Consider the following 22652-nt stretch of genomic DNA (forward strand, 5'->3'; position numbering starts at 1 on the left):
AGTCTTGCTGACTATCCTAATCAGTTCTTCCCTCTTCAGATGTATATAAACCCTATCTTTCAAAATCACTTAAAACAATTTATCCACCACCAATGTCAGACTGTAGTTTCCAAGCTTCTCCTTGCAGTCTTTCTTAAAGAAAGGCACAAGATTTTCATGTACAATACAAATAAGTTTAACCAAAATATGTTGGTCTCTTTTCTTAAACAAAAATCAATAAACATTATTGAAGAGCAGATATTTAATAGTGTGCGAATGCTCAATTGCAGACCACCTCATAGGAAATGTTTTCCTACTGCTGACCATGCTGAAGCTCAAACCTCAATCCCTGATAAACAACGTTAATCACTACAACCTGTCAAGAAATAAATAATAATAATATTTTGAGAGCAATAGTGTTTTACAATTTTCAGTTCATTGAGGTTTGATAAATTTGTGAATATTCTCCAGCTTGTGCATATTGTGCAATTTATTCAAAATGTAGCAAAGATTAGCAGCAGTATAATTTTATTTCTTTTCATTTTTCAGACAAGTGCCGATCTTCACAACGACTGCACAGAGACTCACACTGGCACATCAGCATCAGCCCCATTGGCTGCAGGCATTATTGCCCTTGCTCTAGAAGAAAAGTACGTTAAACTAGAATAATTCCTTTGAAATGGATGGTTAGTGGACAGTGAAACTAGTTAATCCACAGCTAACGATTTTACACTGCATTATTGTCCTTATGAAAAGTAGTTCCCACAAAGTATGTGATGTGCCACATATTTGATACATTGAACAGGTACATGAGAATGAATTCAATGCTTTGAAAGTATGTATTTGAGACATTGATTGAAATCAGCAAGGTCTATCTTGATATTGCGAGCAATACGCTATATCTTTTATACAGTTGAGTGGGATTATTGCTTGTTAGCTGCCTTATTAATACAACAACTTGCCTCATTAATATTCATCATCCCATCATACCAAATGCTCCGAACAAGCCAAACATCAAGAATTCTCAATATGAAAATCAGAGTGGGTATCTGGCATTCAGTTCACTGCTTGCTCTGAAGGACCTCTATGTTGGATTTTGGACACCAACATTTCAGGGCACAGTCTATGGGCACTAGCAGCACGCACCTCATATGCATGGACATTGGCAGCTGACATTTGCCATCTTCCAAGAACTCTCATGGCACATATCCAATCCACCCACAGGATGCTTCTGCATTTCAATTCTGCACCTGGGGCTATACCAGCCACCATCACTGCAATGGTGCAGCAAGGACACTGGAGGCTCAGGGACATGTAGTCAGCTCATTGACTGGTCCAAGCTGCTACTTTGTGCTCTTCATTTGCTGTCATAGTACACAGTCACTCTGGGTCTATCTAGATTGTCACAACATCCCTGCCTTACATTGCCTTGCCTTAACCCCTCCAGCCAGCAAAACCATGCTCGCATTACTTCTATTTTGCTTGTTCTTGAATGCGGTCTTAAAGCCAAGAAACTTAGTTGTGATTGCCAGCTGTCCACTGTCAGGTCAAGGGAGTTAGTCTTCGCTAAGTGAGTCCTGGCTTAACAGACCGTTGTGTCATAGAGTCAAGTGCAGAGTTTGACACCACTCTACAGGTTTGGACACCAACAGTCAACAAGTAGGGGCAGTCAGAGTCAAACTTCTATCCAGATAAGGATGAGGAACTGAATGCCGGGCAGCCCAGCACCTGTTTTGATTTTTCTGCCCTGTTGTGTCTGTTTTCTGGCTGGAATGAGAGAGAGGCGGGTGTTAAGAGAGATGAAAGTGGGTGGCAGAGCTGTCGCTTTTGGTTCGGACGTATCTCCAGTGAGTGAGAGCATGCAGGGATAGTAGTGATGAGAGATGTAGAGTGGGTGACAGTGCGGCAGAGAGAAGATGTTGCCATAGTGAGTGTCGAACAGCATGAGCCTCATTGGTTATAGTAGCAGAGTTACAGTGAGTACGAGGTATCAGAGTGTAGATAATGGGACTTACACTGGTGAAGTGGAGATCATCATTTACCTTCACGTGGCATTGCAATGTATTCCTTCAAAAGCTCTTCATTAGGAAGGGCTTTTGCCTGAAACATGGATTTTCCTGCTCCTCAGATGCTGCCTGACCTGCTGTGCTTTTCTAGCACCACTCTAATTTTGACTGTAATCTCCAGCATCTGCAGTACCCACTTCTGCCTCGTGTATTCCTTTAGACAGCTGAAATTGCAGACATGGATGGCAACCTTAGAAATGGCTGGCATGGTCTGGTGTTGATTTCTCTCCAGAGGTCCTTGGAGAAGAAGACACTTTATCCACTCCATGAAGTAGCAGCTTCAGGTCTCTGCCCACAAAGCAGAGCGCCAATTTCTCTTTGCCTGCTATGTCTAGGGCAAATGCCAGAAATTGCACAGCACTAGTTTAATGATGCTAGTCTGGGTGCACAATGGTCTTTGAAAGATGCACTGAGCCAGAGATGGTAATCAGTTCGAGAATATTTTGGCAATGATGAGTTGTTCCCAAAATGGTGCGTGATACAGTGGAGAATGAGAGTTGTCATGGGGATAGAGTAAATAATTAATAAGGCAAGTAAAATCAAAAACAGTGTGATTTGGGGATATCCAAAACAAACACAGAGAATGATGGAGGAGCTCAGCAAGTCATGTCTTCTCTTATATCTATCTGCAAGATCCTGGGTCTTACTTTTCCCCTTAATTCAGTCAACAGCTCTTCCCTCAGTACTATACGGTGTGTAAGTTCATAAAACAAGCGCAGAAGTAGGCCATTCAGCCCATCAAAGTCATTCCTCTGTTCAACAAGATCCTGGCTGATCTGATAATTCTCAATCCCCATTTTGCTGCCATTTTTCCATAACCTTTGATTCTCTTACTGATTGAAAATCTGTCTGTTTCACTTTTTAGTATACTTAATGACCCAAACTCTACATCCCTCTGCAGTAAAGAATTCCATATATTCACTACCCTCTGAGGAAAGAAATTCTGCATCATCTCCATCTTATGTGCGAACCCTTTTTCTAAGATTCTGCCCTCTGGACCTTGAATCTCCTACAATGAGCAACAAATGTTTGACCTTGCTAAGTTCCCTAAGAATCTTGTGTGTTTCAATAAGGTTACCTCACATCCGTCTATATTCCAACAAGTATAGGCCAAACTTACCCAACCTCTCTTCACAAGCCAATCCCTCCTCGTGAACCTTCTCTGGACTTCCTCCAATGTCAGTATATTTTTCCTTAGATTAGGGGCCCAAATCTGTTCACAGTATTCTAGCTGTGATCTGACGAGTATAGTCTTGTAGAATTTCAGAAAAATTTCTGAACTTTTAGACACTACTTCCTTTGCCACCTTGTATGTTTTTTCTTTCAATTTTATGCTATTCTTAACTTTCCTGTTTAACCATGGTTAGTTTATTTTCTCCCTAAAATCCTTCTTTCTCAGTGAAATATATCTTGGCTGTAAGCCATGGACTTCTTCTCCTAAAAGCCTGTTATCATTCCTCAACTGTCCTTACTGCTAAACTCCTTTTCCAGTCCACTCCAGCCAGCTCTGCCCTCATTCCTTTATAAATGTGTTTATCTAAGTTGAGCACAGTTGTTTCTGAGCACAGTTCCTCCATCTCAAGTGAGTGCTAAATTATACCATTGTCACTGTTTCCAAAGGGGATCTTTTACTCTAATGTCATGCATTAAACCTGCTTTTTTTTTTAAACACATCACCAGATCCAAAATAGCCTGATCCTTGGTTGAATCCACATCATATCATTGTGGGAAACTGACCTGAATACCCTCTATGAAGTCTTCCCTCTGGTTTCCCCTGCCAACCTGCCTATTCTAATCCACATGAAGATTAAACTCTTCCATGATTAATGTACTGCATTTGTTATATGACCTCATTATCTCCTGATTTAATCTCTGCCCCCATATAGCTACTGTTGCGGGGAGTGGGGCGGGGAGGAGCGGGTGGTGGTGGAAGCTATAGGCTACCTCTAACAAGATCTTCTTTGTCATTTTATTTCTGACTCCACTCATATGGATTCCATACCTTCTATTTCAAAATACTTCTTGCTGTACTAGCAACGCTGACCCACCACCCTTTCCTTCCTGTTTGTCCTTTGCAAATGACACCCCTTACATTCTGTTAAATATTTAGTTCCCAACTTTGATCTCCTTGTCACTGTACCTCCATAATAGCTATAAGATCTGACACAATAACCTAATTCATCTGTTTTGTCTGAATCCTACATGTGATCAGGGAAACTGCCATTAGTTTTGCCATTTATTTCTTTTTTTTCTCTTTTGATCCTATTTTCTGCTGTTTTTCTATGTTGGTATACTTTGTCCCTTCGTGTCCCATTCTGGGCATTATTATCTAAACAGCTATCCTGTAATTCTACCAAAAACTGTCTTGCTTTTCTTTTTACACCTCCCCCCACCCCGTTAGTTTAAAACCCTCTCTACAGCACTGGTTATTTGATATTCAGCTCTTTCGTTTTGTTTGTGAATAGAAGATTCTTCTGACATTACAATAATTGTAAGGAATTTAATCCTCAAAGATACATATCTGACAATTCCTGCAAACAATTTTATGCAGTACAAGTTTGCAAATAGGAACAAAGGAAAATCAGCAAATTGTGACTCACTAAGAATTATTGTCCTTTTAAATTTTCAAGCAGATAGGTTGCCACACAGCCAACATAAATAAAAATGTTCATCTTATGTAGAGTATGGAAAATCTTCAAAATGGAACCAGAAAAACATGAAGAAACTCATATGAGCTGAGACACTGGAATCCTGATTAAAGGTCTTTTGTTAAACAGATGTTGGAGATGTAACGCAAGTAGTTGTCACCAAATAGTTCATCCTAAGGCTGACAGCTGTGAGGACCTAGGAAATGGTCTCCAGAAATAGTTATATAACTTTCAAAGGGCGAACTGCATCAAGATGAGCCTGAGGAATTAAGGAACTTTTCAAGCAGTTAAATTGAATGAATATAAATCACCAGCCTCTCTTTTTAATTGGCACATTTGTTATTTTAAAAGACCTGATTTGCAGCTCATTGAAGAACAAAGATACACATTGATGGCGTACTATTCCTGGTGACATTTTAGGCAGATGAGGGAAATGGTTCTGAAAGGCTCTAGTACTTAGAAAATTAAATAATTGCACAGACCTCCAGGTACATTTCATACTAATCGTCTGAGCCTTCTTATAGGTTTGCTGACTAAGCATATTAATATTGCCTAGTTTATCGCATAAGGAATGAAAACATAATTCATATATGAGTTTAGGCGCGAATAATATTCCCTCTGATTCATTCACAGAGAGTCCAGTGTTCCTGAGGATTCAGGGAGCAGTCACTGTAACATTAATAGTTATCATCCATACATGAATCAATCACTAATGCAGCTACAGATGCTGCTCATTAGTCATTTGTTGTTAAGAATAAGCACACAATGAGTTACAAAAAAATGTATTGTCTGAAGAAAGTTGTGACTATCCTAATGATTTATCCTGGATGCAAGGAGTGATTTGGTAAGGGGTCTCATTTGTCAAGAATGGAGGTTGGGAAATTAGGCTGCAATGATTCAGCTTTCTTCCTACCTGTAGTTCCTTCAAGTATAGCTTTCTTACTGCAATTGTTGAATCATACTATTGATCTAAGTGAGCTTACTTTCAATCAGTGCATGTAGAATTATTTGGATCATGTTAAACAATAGGTATGCACCATAAACATCCCAGGACAAGATGATCACTTGTCTCCACTAGAATTGATTGTAGAGCATCCACAGCCATACTGGTCATGAACATATTCTCAAGAATGTTCTCATTGTTATTTTAGGCTGTCGTATTCAATGGAAGCCTGTAGAGGCAGGCATTCACAAATTCCTAACCATGCATACTTTGACAGAGTCACTGGTGGGTTCATATCCACGCTTATTTGGGGGGAGGTGAAAGGTAGCTTCTCAATGATGACTGCAAGCTAAACTCAGCCTCCAATGTGTTTTAATAAACCCAGAGAATACTGGAGAAATTTGGCAGATCTGTCAAAGAAAGATAGTTAACGCTTTGAGTCTGGTATGAGTTCTTCAGAAAGAAATTGTGTCACCATCCTACTCTAATCAAGCCTGTGTGTGCCTCCAGACTGACACAGTGTAGCTGATTTGTAACTGCCCACTGAAATAGCTGAGCAGGTCACTCAGGTTCAGCAAACTATTACAGGAAATTGAAAAAGAAGAAAACAAGACACATCACTCAGCATTGTTTTAGGTACTGGAAATGATGAAGACAGAAACTCCATAGTTAACACTGAGTGTGCTACAATTAGGTGACCAGTCTCAGTATAGGGCATGAACTGCAGGAGTTCCTGAGGCCTATCTAACCTTTTTTAGTTGCTTCATCAATGGCCTTCCTCCATTAAAAGATCAGAGGTGGAGATGTTCAATATCGCACAAGGTTCAAAAATTCAAGACTTCACAAATTTTGCAGCATGCTGCAGGACCTAGACAGTTTTCACGCTTGGGCTGCTAAGTGGCAAATAACATCATTTGTGGGGAGATGGTGGTGTTGTGGTAACGTCATGGACTAGTAATCTGCATGCCCAAGTTAAATTTCTGGGGAAATGGATTCAAGTCCAACACAATAGCTGGTGGATTCAATTTTTGTTAATTAATTCTGGAGTTGAAAGCTAGTCTCATCAATGGTGATTGTAAAAATATTTTTAAAATATTCTATCTATCTCTCTGGTTCACTAAAATATTTCAGGAAAGGAAATCTGTCATCCTTACCTGGTCTGGTCTGGATATGACTCCAGACCCACAGCAATACAGTAGACTTCAACTGTTCAGTCCAATGGCCTAGTATGTCACTCGAGGTCAATTAGGGAGAGGCAAAAATGCTAATGAAAGAATGAAGTAAAAACATTCATGCCATAGAAGTGCTAGGCATTGACTGGCTCCATCAAGTGAGACTATTACTATCCCCCCTAGAGGTAGAATGGTGCTATCAGTATTAAATCTGCCATCATCCATACCATATACTAGCTGCCCATTTTATCTGGACATTAAGTGTTAGTGTATAATACTTAGCTTTAATAATTACAGTAAGGTGAAATGAAATTTCCATTACGTTAGCTGTGGTACATTACATTTAATTTTACTATGAACTGTGTGAAAGCAGGAAATCTTTAGCTCTTAGCCTGCTTTCATTTTCATATGGTTAGCTACCTCAAAATCATAACTACAGGTTAAGATCAAAATGTTACTGATTTGTGTAATGTTTGTCACAATATTTGCATATTCGTATAAACAAGACACAAGGTAAAGTTTTGTACTTATGTGGTTAAACTGTAGACTGAGTTGAATTGCAACTTGATTGTTCATTTAAGCATAGTTAAGATATTCTTATTTTAAAGTTTTGAAACAATGATATATGTTGAATTTTAGTTACAAAACTCTTTTTTGTCTATATATAAAAATAGAATTTGATATATTGTTTACTGTTCTGTAGTCCATGTCTTAATGTACGAGGATACTAAGCTTACAGCACTTGATAAATTGAAACAAAACTTCAAAAGAGTAGCATATAATTTGATAGATATAATTGGGTCTACATAGCAGCTATATTGTGCATTATAGAGTCTGTATCAGCAGCAAATTCCATCAATAATGATGCAGAAAGGTGCTGAGCAGAGGTTGGCTTAATAGAAGCATGGTAAAATGGACAACTTTAAGTTACAATAATGCTCTTTTACAATGGTACTAAAAATTAATTAATGCCCGACTTAGCAAGTTATATTATTGCTTTTTCAAAAGCCCAAATCTTACCTGGAGGGAATTGCAACATTTAATTGTCTGGACTTCTGAATATGATCCACTGGCCAACAACCTAGGCTGGAAAAAGAATGGAGCCGGCCTAATGGTGAACAGTCGATTTGGGTTTGGCTTGCTCAATGCCAAGGCGTTGGTTGATATGGCAGATCCTAAAACCTGGAAGGGAGTGCCAGAGAAGAAACAATGCATTGTCAAAGATAATAGTTTTGAATCCAGGTTAGTAATTATATTGTTTTATTGCATTCCTAACATTTCAGTGTTATAAAACTTAATATATTTTCAGTTACCATACTTTATTCTTAACTTCAAAGTTTAATAATCCTGATTTTCAAGAGTTCAGATAATCATCAATAAAACTCAAATGTTAGAGGAAAATATAAAGAAGTAGCCTCACATGCTGCTCCAGACTATCTATTCTACTACATTGGTACTGTACATTGTGACCCAATAGATTTAAATTACAATTCAGAGAGCAAAAGTATGGAAATAAAGTAAATAATCAACTAGGCATGTTTATATTTTAGCAATCATAATTTTTGTCCCAGCCATGATTATAACCCAGACAAAGTGTTTATCTTTCATCGATATTTGTTAATAGCTACTGAGAGAGAGAGAAAAGAAATCAGGGTTATGATCAGTTATCTACCTTTAAAAATGATCTGTAATAGTATCCTACATAATAGCTTGAAACATTATCCATCCATCTGTTAAATCTCCATTTCATTCCAAACAAGTCTAATTAGATTGAAAATCCCTCCTTGTTGAAGGTTTGAATTGTAAAGTAAATTAATTGTAAAGTAAATAATGTTTGAAACTGGTATGTAGTGAATTTAGGTCCACAGTACAAAAATGTGCTTGCAATTCAACAACAATCAGTAATCAATTTAATAACATCAGTGAGAAGGTCCGTAATGTTGGCTGATATGGGAATGGAAAATTAAGTAGTGAGAATAGGTTTTAGCTGTTTTATTGATTAAAGGTTAAGTGATTTAACTGTATTGCATTGCTATGATGTTTGCACTCATCAATAGAGGATCTAAGAATATTAGAGTTAGCAGCAGGGTGTGCGATTCTCCTCAAGATTGCTCCTGTAATGAAAATATGGAGGTTGCACTTCTACAATAAGTCACCTTTCTCACACTATCCTATTATTTCATGGTGCCCAAACATCTGTCAATCACAGCCTTGAATTGATGCACAGTACGCAGTCAGTGGTAGAGAATTCTAATGATTCACAATCCTCTGAGTAAAGAAACTTCCCAACATCTCAGTACTGAATAGCTGATTTTTGTTTATTTTGAGTCTCTGACTCTTGGTTCAATGCTCTAAAGTGAAGGAAAACAGCTTCACAGCATTTACTTTCTCTGGCTCTCTTAAAATTTTCTCTGTTTCTAGATTCCTAAAAATATGATTAACTCTACTCAATCTCTCATGACAAGATGACATCACAATGGAGTTTGATTAACTATCAGTGAAGGGGAATGGCATAATTGAATAAAGCTTAACAGATGGCTGATCCAATACTAACTATTTTATCCCCTTAGAAAAAGTGAAAGTTGTGATCACTGTTTCCTCACATTCCCATTTCACAGTAAAATTCTCAGAGATGAACAGGAACCAAGTTACCTTCATTATAATTGACTGCTGCTTTTTTAATATGTTCATGGGATGTGCATATTGTTAGCAAGGACAGCATTTGATACCCGCCCTTAATTCTGTTAATTATTAATTAATTATATGGAGGATTCTGCCTGTAAATGTGGTAACCAACTTTTCATTTTAATGAAGCTGCTTAGGAAAGGAGAAAGTGAGGACTGCAGATGCTAGAGATCAGAGCTGAAAATGTGTTGCTAGAAAAGCGCAGCAGGTCAGGCAGCATCCAAGGAACAGGAGAATCGATGTTTCTCCTGTTCCTTGGATGCTGCCTGACCTGCTGTGCTTTTCCAGCAACACATTTTCAGCTGCTTAGGAAAGTGCTAATAACAAAAACAATAACAATGTATCTTACAGGAACAATCTCAAACAAACTTTGACACCAAGTGATATAAGTAGATGTTAGAGGAAAATACTGCAGAAGCTATAAGTCTGAAATAAAACCAGAAACAGCTGGAAATATTCAACAGATCAGGCAGCAGCTGTGGAGAAGAAACAAAGTTAACAGTTCAGATTGTATTCTGGCACAACAGGTTCTAAGCAAAAACAAGCGTGGGAAAAGGGGAATAGAGCAAAGCATGAAAGAGAATGTGTGTGATAGGAAAACAGGAAAGATTAAAGGCCAGATTTGTTATGGAGTTGGGGATATGTCATGGGCCATTAAAAATCATGGATGGTACTATTGCAGGGCGCCTGTAATTTCCGCTGGTATGTGTAAAGGGTGTAGGTTCTGTGCTCCTGATGTGGCCAATTTCATTGTGGGAGGTAGAAATCTTCCTGCCCTCAACAAGTTTTATGGAATTGAGTCAGATTCTTAAAAATTTCTGGTTCACAGTCCTCAAAGGTGTCATTGATTGCAGGAACCATTTGAAAAGTAACTTAAACAGATGTTACACATGTATTCCACTCCACCTCCGTACCCCACCCAATGACCCCTCATACTCCTGGAGTGAAAACACAATGGCAATGTTTCCAAGGGTTAGTGCAACAAGCTGGGAAATCTTCATCTACCCATATTTCTGGTGAAAACCTGACCCAAGATAATGAAAAGATTGAAGGTAGCAGGCAAAAGATTAATGGTAATGGAATGATTAAAGAAACAAAAGTTGGGTTTAGGTCTAGAAGAGAGGAGTTGGGAAAAGAAATGGCAGAACCATTATCTATAGCAACTGTCCAAAAAGAAAAGTGACAGCAGAGGGTATGATCAGGAATCATCAAAATTACAGCCGAGTATGGAGGGCTGTAAATAGTCTAATTGAGGATTGAGGTGCTGTTCCTGGGGCTCACATTGAGTTTCAATGGAACAATATCACAGACAAAGAGGTCAGAGTGGAACTGGAGAGGAAAATTAAAATGGAAGGTGACCGGAAATTGGCAGCCAAGATTGTGCACTGAACTGAGGTATTCCACAAACAAAACTGATTCAGAGGAGAAGGTATGAAAGCAGAAGGATGGGAAAATGGGATGGACACATTTAAGGACAGTGATGGAAAAGGAAAACATATCTGAACCACAAGTAGCATTTCCAGAAAAAAGGTGATGGAGGTGAAGTAACTAAGATAATACAATGGGGTCTTTACTGCAAACAAGTCGGATATAAGTATAGTCAATTTAACTGGGATAGCCAGTGGGTTTATTGTGAATGTGGTTTTTAACGTCTACTTCCAGAAATAGAAATAGAGATGTCAATTAATGGAAAAGAAGAGTTGGAGATGGTCAAAGGAAGGGTTGAAAGTCAAAACAAAGTTGACTAAATTTTCCACTTTTGTGGGCAAGAACAACTAACAACCACCTCATGAAGGAGCAGCGCTCCGAAAGCTAGTGCTTCCAATTAAACCTGTTGGACTATAACCTGATGTTGTGTGATTTTTAACTTTGTACACCTCAGTCCAACACCAGCATCTCCAAATCAGAACAAAATGATACTGAGACAGTCATCAATATATTGGATGAAGTGGGGAAAGGAATAGGGCAAAGGAAGTTTCATATAAAAATGCAGCTGTAGCTTGGAGAGATACAGGTTCCCATCAGAATACCTGATATTTGAAGGAAACAGGCTTGAAGTCAAAGCACATTGGAAACTTTCTCCAAAGTTTCACCCTTTTAATTTCACTTCAGCACATCCCTCTGACTTTTGCTTCCAGTTTGAATACTAAATGTCTTTTGGACATTCTTCTTAACTCTGCCACTTCCGCCAACTCCAGAGTGATAGTCCCACCAAGGGTATCTTCCTTTCACTTTTCAGTATTCAGAAGGGACTTTTTCTGCTCTGACACCTTGGTCCACATCTCAGTCAATTGCATTGCCCCCTCTGCTTTCCACTGGATCTTCTCAAACTAGTTTAACTGATACAATGTCTGTCCTTTTAATTCCTCCCTTCATGACATTAAGGACCTTAACCACTCTTTCCAGGAGAAATAGTGATTTACTTGGACTTTATTTAATGAAGTACATTGTATTCACTTGTAATGTAGTTATCTCTTCTAAACTTGGGAGATGGAACATGGATTGTGTAACCATCTTGCTGAACACCTCCAGTCAGTGTGACCCTGAAATTCCAGTTGCCTGCCATTTTAATTCTCCACCCCATTTCCTCGACCTGTCTCTGTCATTGACCTTTGATGCTGTTCCAATGCTGTTCAGTATAAGTTGGAAAAACAGACAATTGACTTTTGATTACACATTTTACAACTTTCTGAACGCAACTTTTAGCTCAACAATTTCAGATCTAAACCATACTTTTGGATGGCAGCTGTTTCTGATAATTTTGCACTAAGCATTTTCATCTCCTCTTGACCCATCTTTTATTTTTCTATTTGTGCCAAACCATCTCTTCTTGCCTTATCAGCATCATCTGTTTTGGCATTTGATCTCTTATGCCTTCTATTCTATCAGAGATTAGAGAGTTTAACATTTAGAATTTTTCGATTTTGACTTAAGACTTGGCTTCAGATGAAACACAGAAATTTAAGAAGTTGAAAGCCAAAGCTAAACATTATTAGTACCAAATGTGGATTACTTTGTATACCATGCACAAGTGAGTACAAAAATGTAAGGAGATAAGACAGATGATTACGTGGCTGGAAAGTTGGTGCAGGAGGGAACGTATCAAACTCCTTATGCGGAAATGCCGGAGTCAGACTGTGGTGGATAAGGTCAAAACTCAAACAACACCAGGTTATTGTCCAACAGGTTTGTTTGAAATTGTAAGTCTTTGAAGCTCAGCTCTTTCCTCAGACATGGTATGGTAAAGAGGTACAAGACACAATACTTACGAACAAAAATTTAACAACTTTAAAACTAGCTGTCCTTGTTGAATCGTTTAGGAGGCAGACTACTGATTGAATTGCAAAATCCGGATTCCATAGTCTTTGCCCATAGTTAATTAAAGAGTTAATCAAGGTACAATAGGGGACATCTGAGGTTATACAATACACTTTGGGTGTGAGGTCCTGCTTCAAATCTGTCACCAAAAGCTTGCAATTTCAAATAGACCTGTTGGACTATAACGTGGTGGCGTTTGACTTTTGACTGAATTCCTGGGGCATGGATTTGGCCGTCAGTGAGGCAGCACCTGTACATGCTGAAAAAATAGTGTCTAAACAGATTACTGGAATTACAAACACTCTAATTAAGTGCCATTTTGCTGGTGCTGCTGTGAGGGAAAAGGAGTAAATCAAAAGGAGTGAGGGAACAGGAGAGAATACTAAAGAGAAATGTTAGGGTTCACCAAACTCTGGGAGAGACGATACCACTAAAAGAGAGAACACTACACGAAAAAGTAGATGAGCAGAAAGGGAAAAAAAATGTTTTAAATGAGGGATACACTGCATGGTTGCAAATGTGTGGAGTAAAGTAAACTTAGTGAGTTACAGGTACAGATTCCCATATGGTATTATGCCATGGTGATTGAATAGATCTGGCTAAAGAAAGTGTGGGATTGGGCACAAAATATTCCTGATTACTGGATGTTCAAAAAAGTTAAAAAAAGGAGATTGCAGTATTGTGTAAGGAGTGTGTTGCAGTCCTGCAGAAAGAGGGTGCCTCAGAGGATTCAAGGCCAGAATTGGTTTTGTTAACAGCTGAAGTACAAGAAGGATGCAATTATGTTGCTCGGAGTAGTCCACTGATCACCAACCAATTGGAAGGAAAGAGGAAAGAATCTGCAAAGAAATAGTGAAACCTGCAAGCATTATTGATTAGGTACAGGCGTGGGGGGGGGAGGTGGAGCGGGGGGGGGGGGTATAGCGGGGGCGGGTGGGGTGGTATAGGTTACCTACCTGAATGTAGTCTAGGATAGTTCGTTTAAAGGAAAGAGAGGGACAAGGATTTTTGGATTGTGTGCAGGAGAAATATTCATGCAACAATTTGATGGAAAAAGAACAGTTGCTAATCCAGAGTAAGAAGAATTAACTGGGACAGCTAACTTCAATGGACATAGGAGCTGGGTTGAATCGACTGGAACCAATGATTGGTGGGAAAAGCTGTAGTTGAATAATGAGCTACTTTCAAAGAAAAAATCTTTCAGACAGAGTCAAAGTATAGTCCCTCAAAAGGGAAAAGTAGAGCAAACAAATTCAGAACTCATTGGATGAAAGAGGAAACAACAAATAAGACAAAGAAGGAAATGTCTGCTCTGAGATTGTCGGGTAGAAAATATAATCGAGAGTCAAAGAGTGATCATGAATAAGGATGGCAGCTAAGACGAAAGGGAATGTCAAAGTTTTCAATAAGAACTTAAAAAATAACATAGTGATAAAAAGGAGAAATAGTCAATTTGGCACCAAAAATGAGATTTATGCATGGAAGCAGAGAGTATGACTAATGTGTCAGATAAATATTTGCATCTGTCTTTAACAGGAAAGTACATTTTTTCTTAATTCATACATGAGATGCGGGTGTTACTGGCTGGGTCAGCTTTTATTGTCTATTCCTGGAGAAGGTGATGGTGAGCTATCTTCCTGATCTGCTGCAGTTCACTTGGTATAGGTAGAGCCACAATGATGTTTGGGAGGGATTTCCAGGATTTTGACTCTGGGACACTAAGGAGGTTTGGAGGGCAACTTGCAGGTGGTGCTGTTTCCATATAGCTGCTGTCCTTGTCCTTCAAGACGATAGTCTTCTTGGATTTTAAAGGTGGTGTCTAAAGAAGCTTGGTAAATTTCAGCACTGCATTTTGTAAGTCATGCACACTGTTGCTACTGTGCTTCAGGGTGGAGGGGCTAAATGTTTGTGGATGTAGTGCCAATCCAGCGGATTGCTTTTTGCCTGGATGGTGTCAAGCTTGAGTAGTTTTGGAGATGTACCAATCCAGACAAGTGGGAAGTATTCCATCACACTCCTTATACATGGTGTACAGTTTTAGGAAATCAGGAAATGTGTTACTCTCTGTGGTGTTCCTAGCCTCCGACCTGCTCATGTAGCTGCAGCACTAATATGCTGAGTCCAGATCAGTTTCTAGACTGTGACAACCCCAGGATATTGACAGTACAGGATTCCAAATGGCATTGAATGTCAAGGGTGAATAGACTGCTGGGACAGTAATTGGCTGGGTTGGATTTGTCCTGCTTTTGTTTACTGGACCGAGGCAATTTACTACATTGCTGGGTAGATGCCAATGTTTTAGTTATAGAATAGCCTGGTTTATGGTTATACCATATCCTCAAGCACAAGTCTTCAGTACAACAGTTATCAGGGCTGATCACCTTTGTAGCATCCAGTGCTTCCAACCATTTCTTATGTAGAGCGAATCAAATTGGCTGAAAACCAGCAACTATGATTCTGGGGACCTCTGGTTTAGGCTGAGATTAATCATCCATTGGACAGTTTTCCCTGAAGATTATCGCAAATACTTCACTCTTATGTTTTGTACTGATGTACAGACTTTACCATCATTAAAAAAGAGGATACTTGTGAATCCTGAGAGTTGTTAATTGTCCACTACCATTCATGACTGGATGTGCAAGACTGCAGAGCTTAGATCTGATCCATTGGAGGTGGAACAGATTAGCTCTCTCTATTACTGGCTTCTTCCATTATTTGGCTTCAAGAGGTTGACACCTCACTTTAGAGTGTGCCTGCTACTCCCTATATGCTCGTCTGCACTCTCCATTGAACCAGGTTGGTCTCCTGGCTTGATGTTACCTGGGCTATTGTAACAAAGTAGGAAACATAGTCATTAGAAGGGTTAAAAAATGATAAGGAGGAAATATTGATAAGTTGGTATTTATAGTTGATAAGTCACCTGGATCAGAAGGGATGCATCCATGTGTGCTGAAAGAAGGGAGAATAAAAATTGCAGAAGTACTGGCAATAATTTTCCAGTCCTCCTTTGACTCAGGGATGGCGCCAGAGAACTGGAAAATTCCAAACATCACACCCTTGTTGATATGCATTTCTCAGGATAAGCCTAACAATTGCAGACCCCTCAGTTTAACTTTGATAGTGGGGCAACTTACAGAAATAATAATGCTGGATTGAAATAAAAGCCACCTTGAAAAATGTGATTCAACAAGAGGGAGGCAGCACGGCTTTATTAAGGAAAATTATCTTGAACCAACTTACTGAATCTCTTTGAAGAGTCAACAGCAAAGTATAATGAAGAAAATGCTGTTAATGAGATGTGTTTTAATTCCCAAAAGTTATATTGTACAATATCAAACAGCAGCTTTATGAGAAAAAAATTGGTAAGGTTTGTAGTGGTAGTCCCAAGGCATTACTGCATTACTGGGTACCCTGGTTCTTCTAATTTCTATTAATGACCAAGATCTGGGAATGTGGAACATTGTGCATCACTGGAAATGATGTAATGGAGTAGCACATCATTGACTATAAATCACACAGTGAGGGGAAAATTAGAACCCCCCACAAGTCTAAACCAAACCAGACTTCAATATTGGCTTGAACGCAAAGAAAACAATTGTTGCCTAACATTTAGCTCTTGATATAACTTTTTAATATAGTATTTATGGTGTTTAGTATTAATGCATAATAAATAACATGACTATAAATTTTAAGTTTGAAAATAATTCTTGACTTCAACGTTTCCTTGACCCAATCTGTTTCAAACTTTAATGCTCAATGTGACATCCAACCACATGATAAAGGTAGAACAGTCACAGGATTCGCTACCTGGAAAATTATGGCAGCAGTGAAAATCAAGGAACAAAATCTGAGATTATTTGGAGAGAAGAATTTTTAAAAATCTATTTTTTCAAGAAATTGTTGATACAGCTTTAAGACCAACTAGCAGACAGCAGCCATACTGCTGTTGTGAGGGAAACATCTCTGAATAGAAAACTCCCACAGAGGAGCCATCAGAGCACTGTTAAGTGTCAAAACAAAAATTACAGCCAGTCATAGCTGAACAAAAAACTTTAAACATTTTTTTAAAAACTATTAGCAGCTATGTGAAGAATTCTGAATTTGGAATCCATGTAAGGAAGCCTTTTATTATCTATACAGAGCAGATTTGATTTGTTAAGGGAAGGAACACAGAGGTATGGTTTGACTTGCTAAACTAGTCTGAGGAATGCAGTTACGTTTTCTAACAGTTAATAAATGCATGCACTATTTAATTGATGACAAAGCTAACAACAGTAAAATATGGTAATTCCTTGAATACGGGCTTAACTCATTGAAAAAGGAAAAGAAAAATCTAGCATAAAAATTGCAATTTAAAGTATCAGAGCCCTGATGTGAAATTAGTGTTTTTAATTAGTTCAATCATTTGATTGACAACATCAAGTTTTATTCAAAAACGATGTTTTATTAATTTTATTAATAATTAAAATGTGCAAAATCAGGTAAAATGCAAATCTAATTACGTGTCAAATCCAATGCAAATTTACAACTGAGACTGAAAAACAATCGGCTAAAATGATATCACAACAGCTTTATTTAGAGTCAAAAAATTGGTTGCCATCTTTATACAATCTAAAATCTTACTCAATAGTCTCGTAATCTTATTGAGTTGAAGGTGTTTTGAGAAAGTTCTACCCAAAGATTCTCAAGAAATCCTTCACCAATCTTGGAAAAGAAATATCTTCATTCATCTGAATGAAGACACCAGTTTGGTAAAGGGAAAAGAAACTTTATAAGGCAAACATCATTTAAAGCAGCATAATTGTGAAAAGCTTTCAGTTTTAGTACTACAACAACATCTTTACTACAATGATATTACTCAGCTAAGAATATCACAGACAATAAGATGAATATCAGTCCAAGCACATCAAAATACCAACAATATTCTTTCAAATCAAGAAAATAATCAACAACTTCAAATGTCTTCAAAATGTCAGGCTCATACAACAAGAGGTCATTTGTGACAGAATTGCCATTAGTCTCTGAGATAATTCAATCTCTGAACTTCAGTTGAGAGATGATCTAATTCTAGAATGAGCACTTCAAATAGCAATAGATACAGAAGAATTTTTAAAAATCTATTTTTTCAAGAAATTGTTGATACAGCTTTTCGTGATCCAGAAAATTGTTCAAGAAGCATTGTACAGCAAAAGTTCCATTTAATTCAGAATAATTTACAGTGGGTTTATGACTTAAAGCACAATAGACCAGTTAACCAGAGGAAACAGACCTTCATTTGAATACTGTACCACATATGGCAACATCAACACAAAATGCTAATACAACAGTATTTTGTCACTAATGTGGTTCTAAAACACCAGCAAAAACGGCACTCTCCAGTCTTCTCCTAGCACCTTGCTCTTGTAGCAAAAGAAGTTACTTCTTGAAGATGTGCTGCAGACTAAAGGGACACAAAGCATACATACCAAGCAACAAACCTAATCATTCCAAACCCAAATAGTATGAACTAACGTCTTTGAACAAAACTTTGAAGGACAGGTCAGCATTGAAAGAGAATGAATTTCTTTTGAAGAAGAAAAATGATCCGTGGATGAACTACGTCACTCTTTTTCTGGAGAATTAATATAAGAAAACGTCATCTTCAGTTCAACCACTTTGTCTGAAACCCAAACTCACATTGTGGCATTGAACATCTTTTAAGAGAAAGGACAATTTGAAAGTTTGTGATGTTACAATTCTTGTAAGCATTGTACACTATGAGGAGGACAGTGTTGAAATAAAAAAGGACATTGGACAGGTTGGTGGAATGGATGGATAGTACAGAAGAAATTCAGTGTGGAGAAGTGTAAGATAGAAAGAAGATAGTGTGTATATAATAAAGGATACTACTACAAACAGCATGTAGGAGCAGAGAGACCTAGATAGGTATTATCATAAGTCAATAAATGTAGCTGGACAGTCAGAGACAGCAATTAATAAATCATGCAGTAACCTAGGATTTATTATTAGTTGCATAGAGTACAATAGAATGGAGATTATGCTGAATGTGCATAAGTCACGACTTAGATCTCAGCTGTCGTATTGCATGCAATATTGTGCACTACACTTTCTGAAGGATGTGAATATTACAGAGAATGCAGACGTGCTTTATGAGAATGGCTCCTGTGATTAGAGACTTCAGTTACAAAGATAGACTGGAGATGTTGGAACTATTTTCCTTGGAGAGGAGAAAGCTAAGAGAAGATTTGATCAATGTTTTCAAAATCATGAGAGGTCTGCATAGAGCAGACATTGGAAAACAGTTTCCATTTGTAAAAAGGTCAAAAATGAGAGGACACAGACTAAAAATAATTTTCAAAAGAAATGAGAAAGGTAAGAATTTTTCATAAAGCAAATGGTTTAGGTCAAGAATGCACTGTCTGGAAGTGTGATGGAGACAGATTCAATTAAGAGAGAGCACTATATGATTATTGAAATAGTAAAAATGTACAGGCAAAGACCACTAGGTCATTATGCACATAGAAAGAGCTAGTCCAGATATGGTGTACTGAATGATCTTCTTCTGCTCCAAATCAATTCTGTGATTCTGTAATTATTTACATGCGATGATCTCAGACACTATCTATGAGTACCTGTTTTTAAAAATTTGAAAATGACTTGAAAAATACTACATAAAACCATTTGCTTGATCTGTTGGTGTACAATAATCAAGTTCTTGGAATCTTCTTTTTTAAAAAGTTGCTAAAAGCTTTCAAAATGTGCCTATTAGTGCCCTAGCACCTAAAAAAAAGCTTCATTTTGTAACCTTTCTTGGAAGATCTCAAATGGATATAATTAACAGAAACTTGCTAATCTGGTTTTAATCTGGGGACGTAGCCAGTTTCTAGCACAATGTTTTTATTAAACGAGCATTATTGATTGCAGAAATTCAGTTTAGGTGGCAGATAATTTGTGCTTGAAGTCCCTTCTTGCTTGGCCAATTCCAAAACAAAATTAATACATTTAGTCAAACTCCAGGTTAATATTGGAGCTGTCAGTATTGACCAAATAAGCCTATTTAAATACAGGGATCTGGAGTACTTTCACAGCTTTAAAGAATAATTATTTTGTGTTTTAAATTCACTATTTTAATTATATAAATTGTTTGAAACCTCTTGAAAATAAAGATGTGTAAGCGATGGATATCAAATAGTTTGATAATCCTTTAACCTCTTACCATGGCTTAAAATGGTCAAATACCAGTTGTTTTGGTTCAGCTGCTGAAAAGATTAAATGTTATATCAACAGATTCTCACTGAGAGAAATTGCACTTTTATTAAAATTTGTGATGGAAAACCTTGTTTTCTATTTCATTAACTTACATTACATACCTATTAAGTTGCATCCAATAATTCAGTTTTAGGAAATGCTTCAGGGAAAATAAATGATGGACACGCAGCATGAATCATGGATCTCATCTGTTGATTATTGTCTTAAGTCAACCATTTAATACATTTCTGCAGGGCTTTGAAAGCTGGTGGAGAGGTTACTATAGAAATCCCCACCAAAGCTTGTGAAGGGCAAGGCAATAATATTAAAGCTTTGGAACATGTCCAGCTGGAGGCCACAATTGAATATACTCGGAGAGGAGACCTTCACATCACTCTGGTATCTCCTGCAGGTAAGTCAACTTTATATTCTACACAGGATGTGCATAACTGAAATGGATATTCTGAACCTGTGGTGAAGGATGAAATATGAAGAGTTTAGCTTTGCATCTGGTTATGCATCAGGAGTGTTCAATGTTGACACAGTACGTCTGATATTGTATTACTACGCACTGAAAATGGATTTTATCTAAGTTTAGGATTTTGTGTTCTGGAACCTCAATGCTCCCCATCGGAGTGTATTGCAGCCCTCACTATTTGTGTTCAGTAGAATGATCTTCTCAACAGAGAGGGCTCCTTTCCTTTAAACTGTCCTGCTCTCCTCTTTGCTGGTGACTGTTTAGCTGTCCCAAGTGAAACTGTCCTGCTTACCTGCATTCTGGGGCCTGAAATCGTGATCTTCCTCTGAGGTTGTGGTTCTGTTTGCCGAGCTGGGAATTTTTGTTGCAGATGTTTCATCCCCTATCTAGGTGACATTCTCAGTGCTTGGGAGCCTCCTGTGAAGCGCTTCTGTGATCTTTCCTCCGGCATTTGTAGTGGTTTGAATCTGCCGCTTCCGGTTGTCAGTTCCAGCTGTCCGTTGCAGTTGTCGGTATATTGGGTCCAGGTCGATGTGCTTATTGATTGAATCTGTGGATGAGTGCTATGCCTCTAGCATTATCTAATGGTGAGGGATTGCCGAGCTCTGCGATGCAGAGGGATCTGGATGTGATAGAATCCTAGAGTCATAGAGATGTACAGCATGAAAACAGACCATTCGGTCCAACCCGTCCATGCCGACCAGATATCCCACCCAATCTAGTCCCACCTGCCAGCACCCAGCCCATATCCCTCCAAACCCTTCCTATTCATATACCCATCCAAATGCCTCTTAAATGTTGCAGTTGTACCAGCCTCCACCATGTCATCTGGCAGCTCATTCCATACACGTACCACCCTCTGCGTGAAAAAGTTGCCCCTTAGGTCTCTTTTATATCTTTCCCCTCTCACCCTAAACCTATGCCCTCTAGTTTTGGACTCCCCGACCCCATGAAAAAGAGTTTGCCTATTTACCCTATCCATGCCCCTCAATTTTGTGAACATCTATAAGGTCACCCCTCAGCCTCCGATGCTCCAGGGTAAACAGCCCCAGTCTGTTCAGTCTCTCCCTATAGCTCAAACCCTCCTGGCAACATCCTTGTAAATCTTTTCTCAACCCTTTCAAGTTTCACAACATCTTTCCGATAGGAAGGAGACCAGAATTCCCTGGCTGTTCTCTGTTTGGCTTGTTCTATAATAATAGTGTTGTCCCAGTCGAACTCATGTTGCTTGTCATCTGAGTGTGTGGCTACTAAGGATAGCTGGTCATGTCATTTTGTGGCTAGTTGGCGTTCATCCATGCAAGAACTGCACAAAACACTACATAGGACAAACAGGAAGACAGCTAACAGTCTGCATCCATGAACACCAACTAGCCACGAAACGACATAACCAGCTATCCTTAGTAGCCACACACTCAGATGACAAGCAACATGAATTTGACTGGGATAACACTATTATTATAGGACAAGCCAAACAGAGAACAGCTAGGGAATTCCTAGAGGCATGGCACTCATCCACAGATTCAATCAATAAGCACATCGACCTGGACCCAATATACCGGCCACTGCAGCAGACAGCTGGAACTGACAACCGGAAGCGACAGGTAAAAATCACTATAAACGTCGGAGGAAATATCACAGAAGCGCTTCACAGGAGGCTCCCAAGCACTGAGGATGTCACCTAGACAGGGGACGAAACGTCTGCAACACAAATTCCCAGCTTGGCGAACAGAACCACAACAACGAGCACCCGAGCTACAAATCTTCTCCCAAACTTGGAACAATGAACTGGCTAAGTTTTTTTCAACTTTGTTTTCTGATACCTGGTCCGAGTGTGCCTTCACTCTGACATAAATCAATTGTTTCCACACAATTTCTAATCTCTGCTCAGTGTTTTGTGACTTCTGTTGTATGTAAAAATCTGACAAAATTTTAATTCTGCCACACACAAACTGCCCTGAATTAAGTCCTATTCATCAGTTGCATTTATTTGTGCAAACATCCTGCAGATCATTTACAGATTTCAAGTTATTTTCTGAGTATTTAAGTCCCTCCATGACTTTAAAAATTCCCTGCCCTGGAAACTGCCTCCAAAATTATAATTACTTTCTCCTC

At 38.5% G+C, this 22652-nt stretch overlaps 1 protein-coding gene across 1 annotated transcript in view; it reads left to right on the plus strand.

Annotated features, from left to right (window-relative positions):
* The window catches only part of pcsk1 (proprotein convertase subtilisin/kexin type 1), a 79896-nt gene that overhangs the window by 41928 nt on the left and 15316 nt on the right, over positions 1-22652 (plus strand). Inside the window, exons 9-11 of the mRNA XM_043709690.2 lie at positions 529-629; positions 7817-8050; positions 20314-20471. Of these exons, the coding sequence (XP_043565625.2) occupies positions 529-629; positions 7817-8050; positions 20314-20471 (493 nt within the window). The remainder of the gene's footprint in view (positions 1-528; positions 630-7816; positions 8051-20313; positions 20472-22652) is intronic.

Source organism: Chiloscyllium plagiosum, unplaced genomic scaffold (assembly GCF_037043375.1).
Source record: "Chiloscyllium plagiosum isolate Xiang-an unplaced genomic scaffold, Cpla_swu_hap1 HiC_scaffold_2, whole genome shotgun sequence".
NCBI lineage: Eukaryota > Metazoa > Chordata > Chondrichthyes > Orectolobiformes > Hemiscylliidae > Chiloscyllium > Chiloscyllium plagiosum.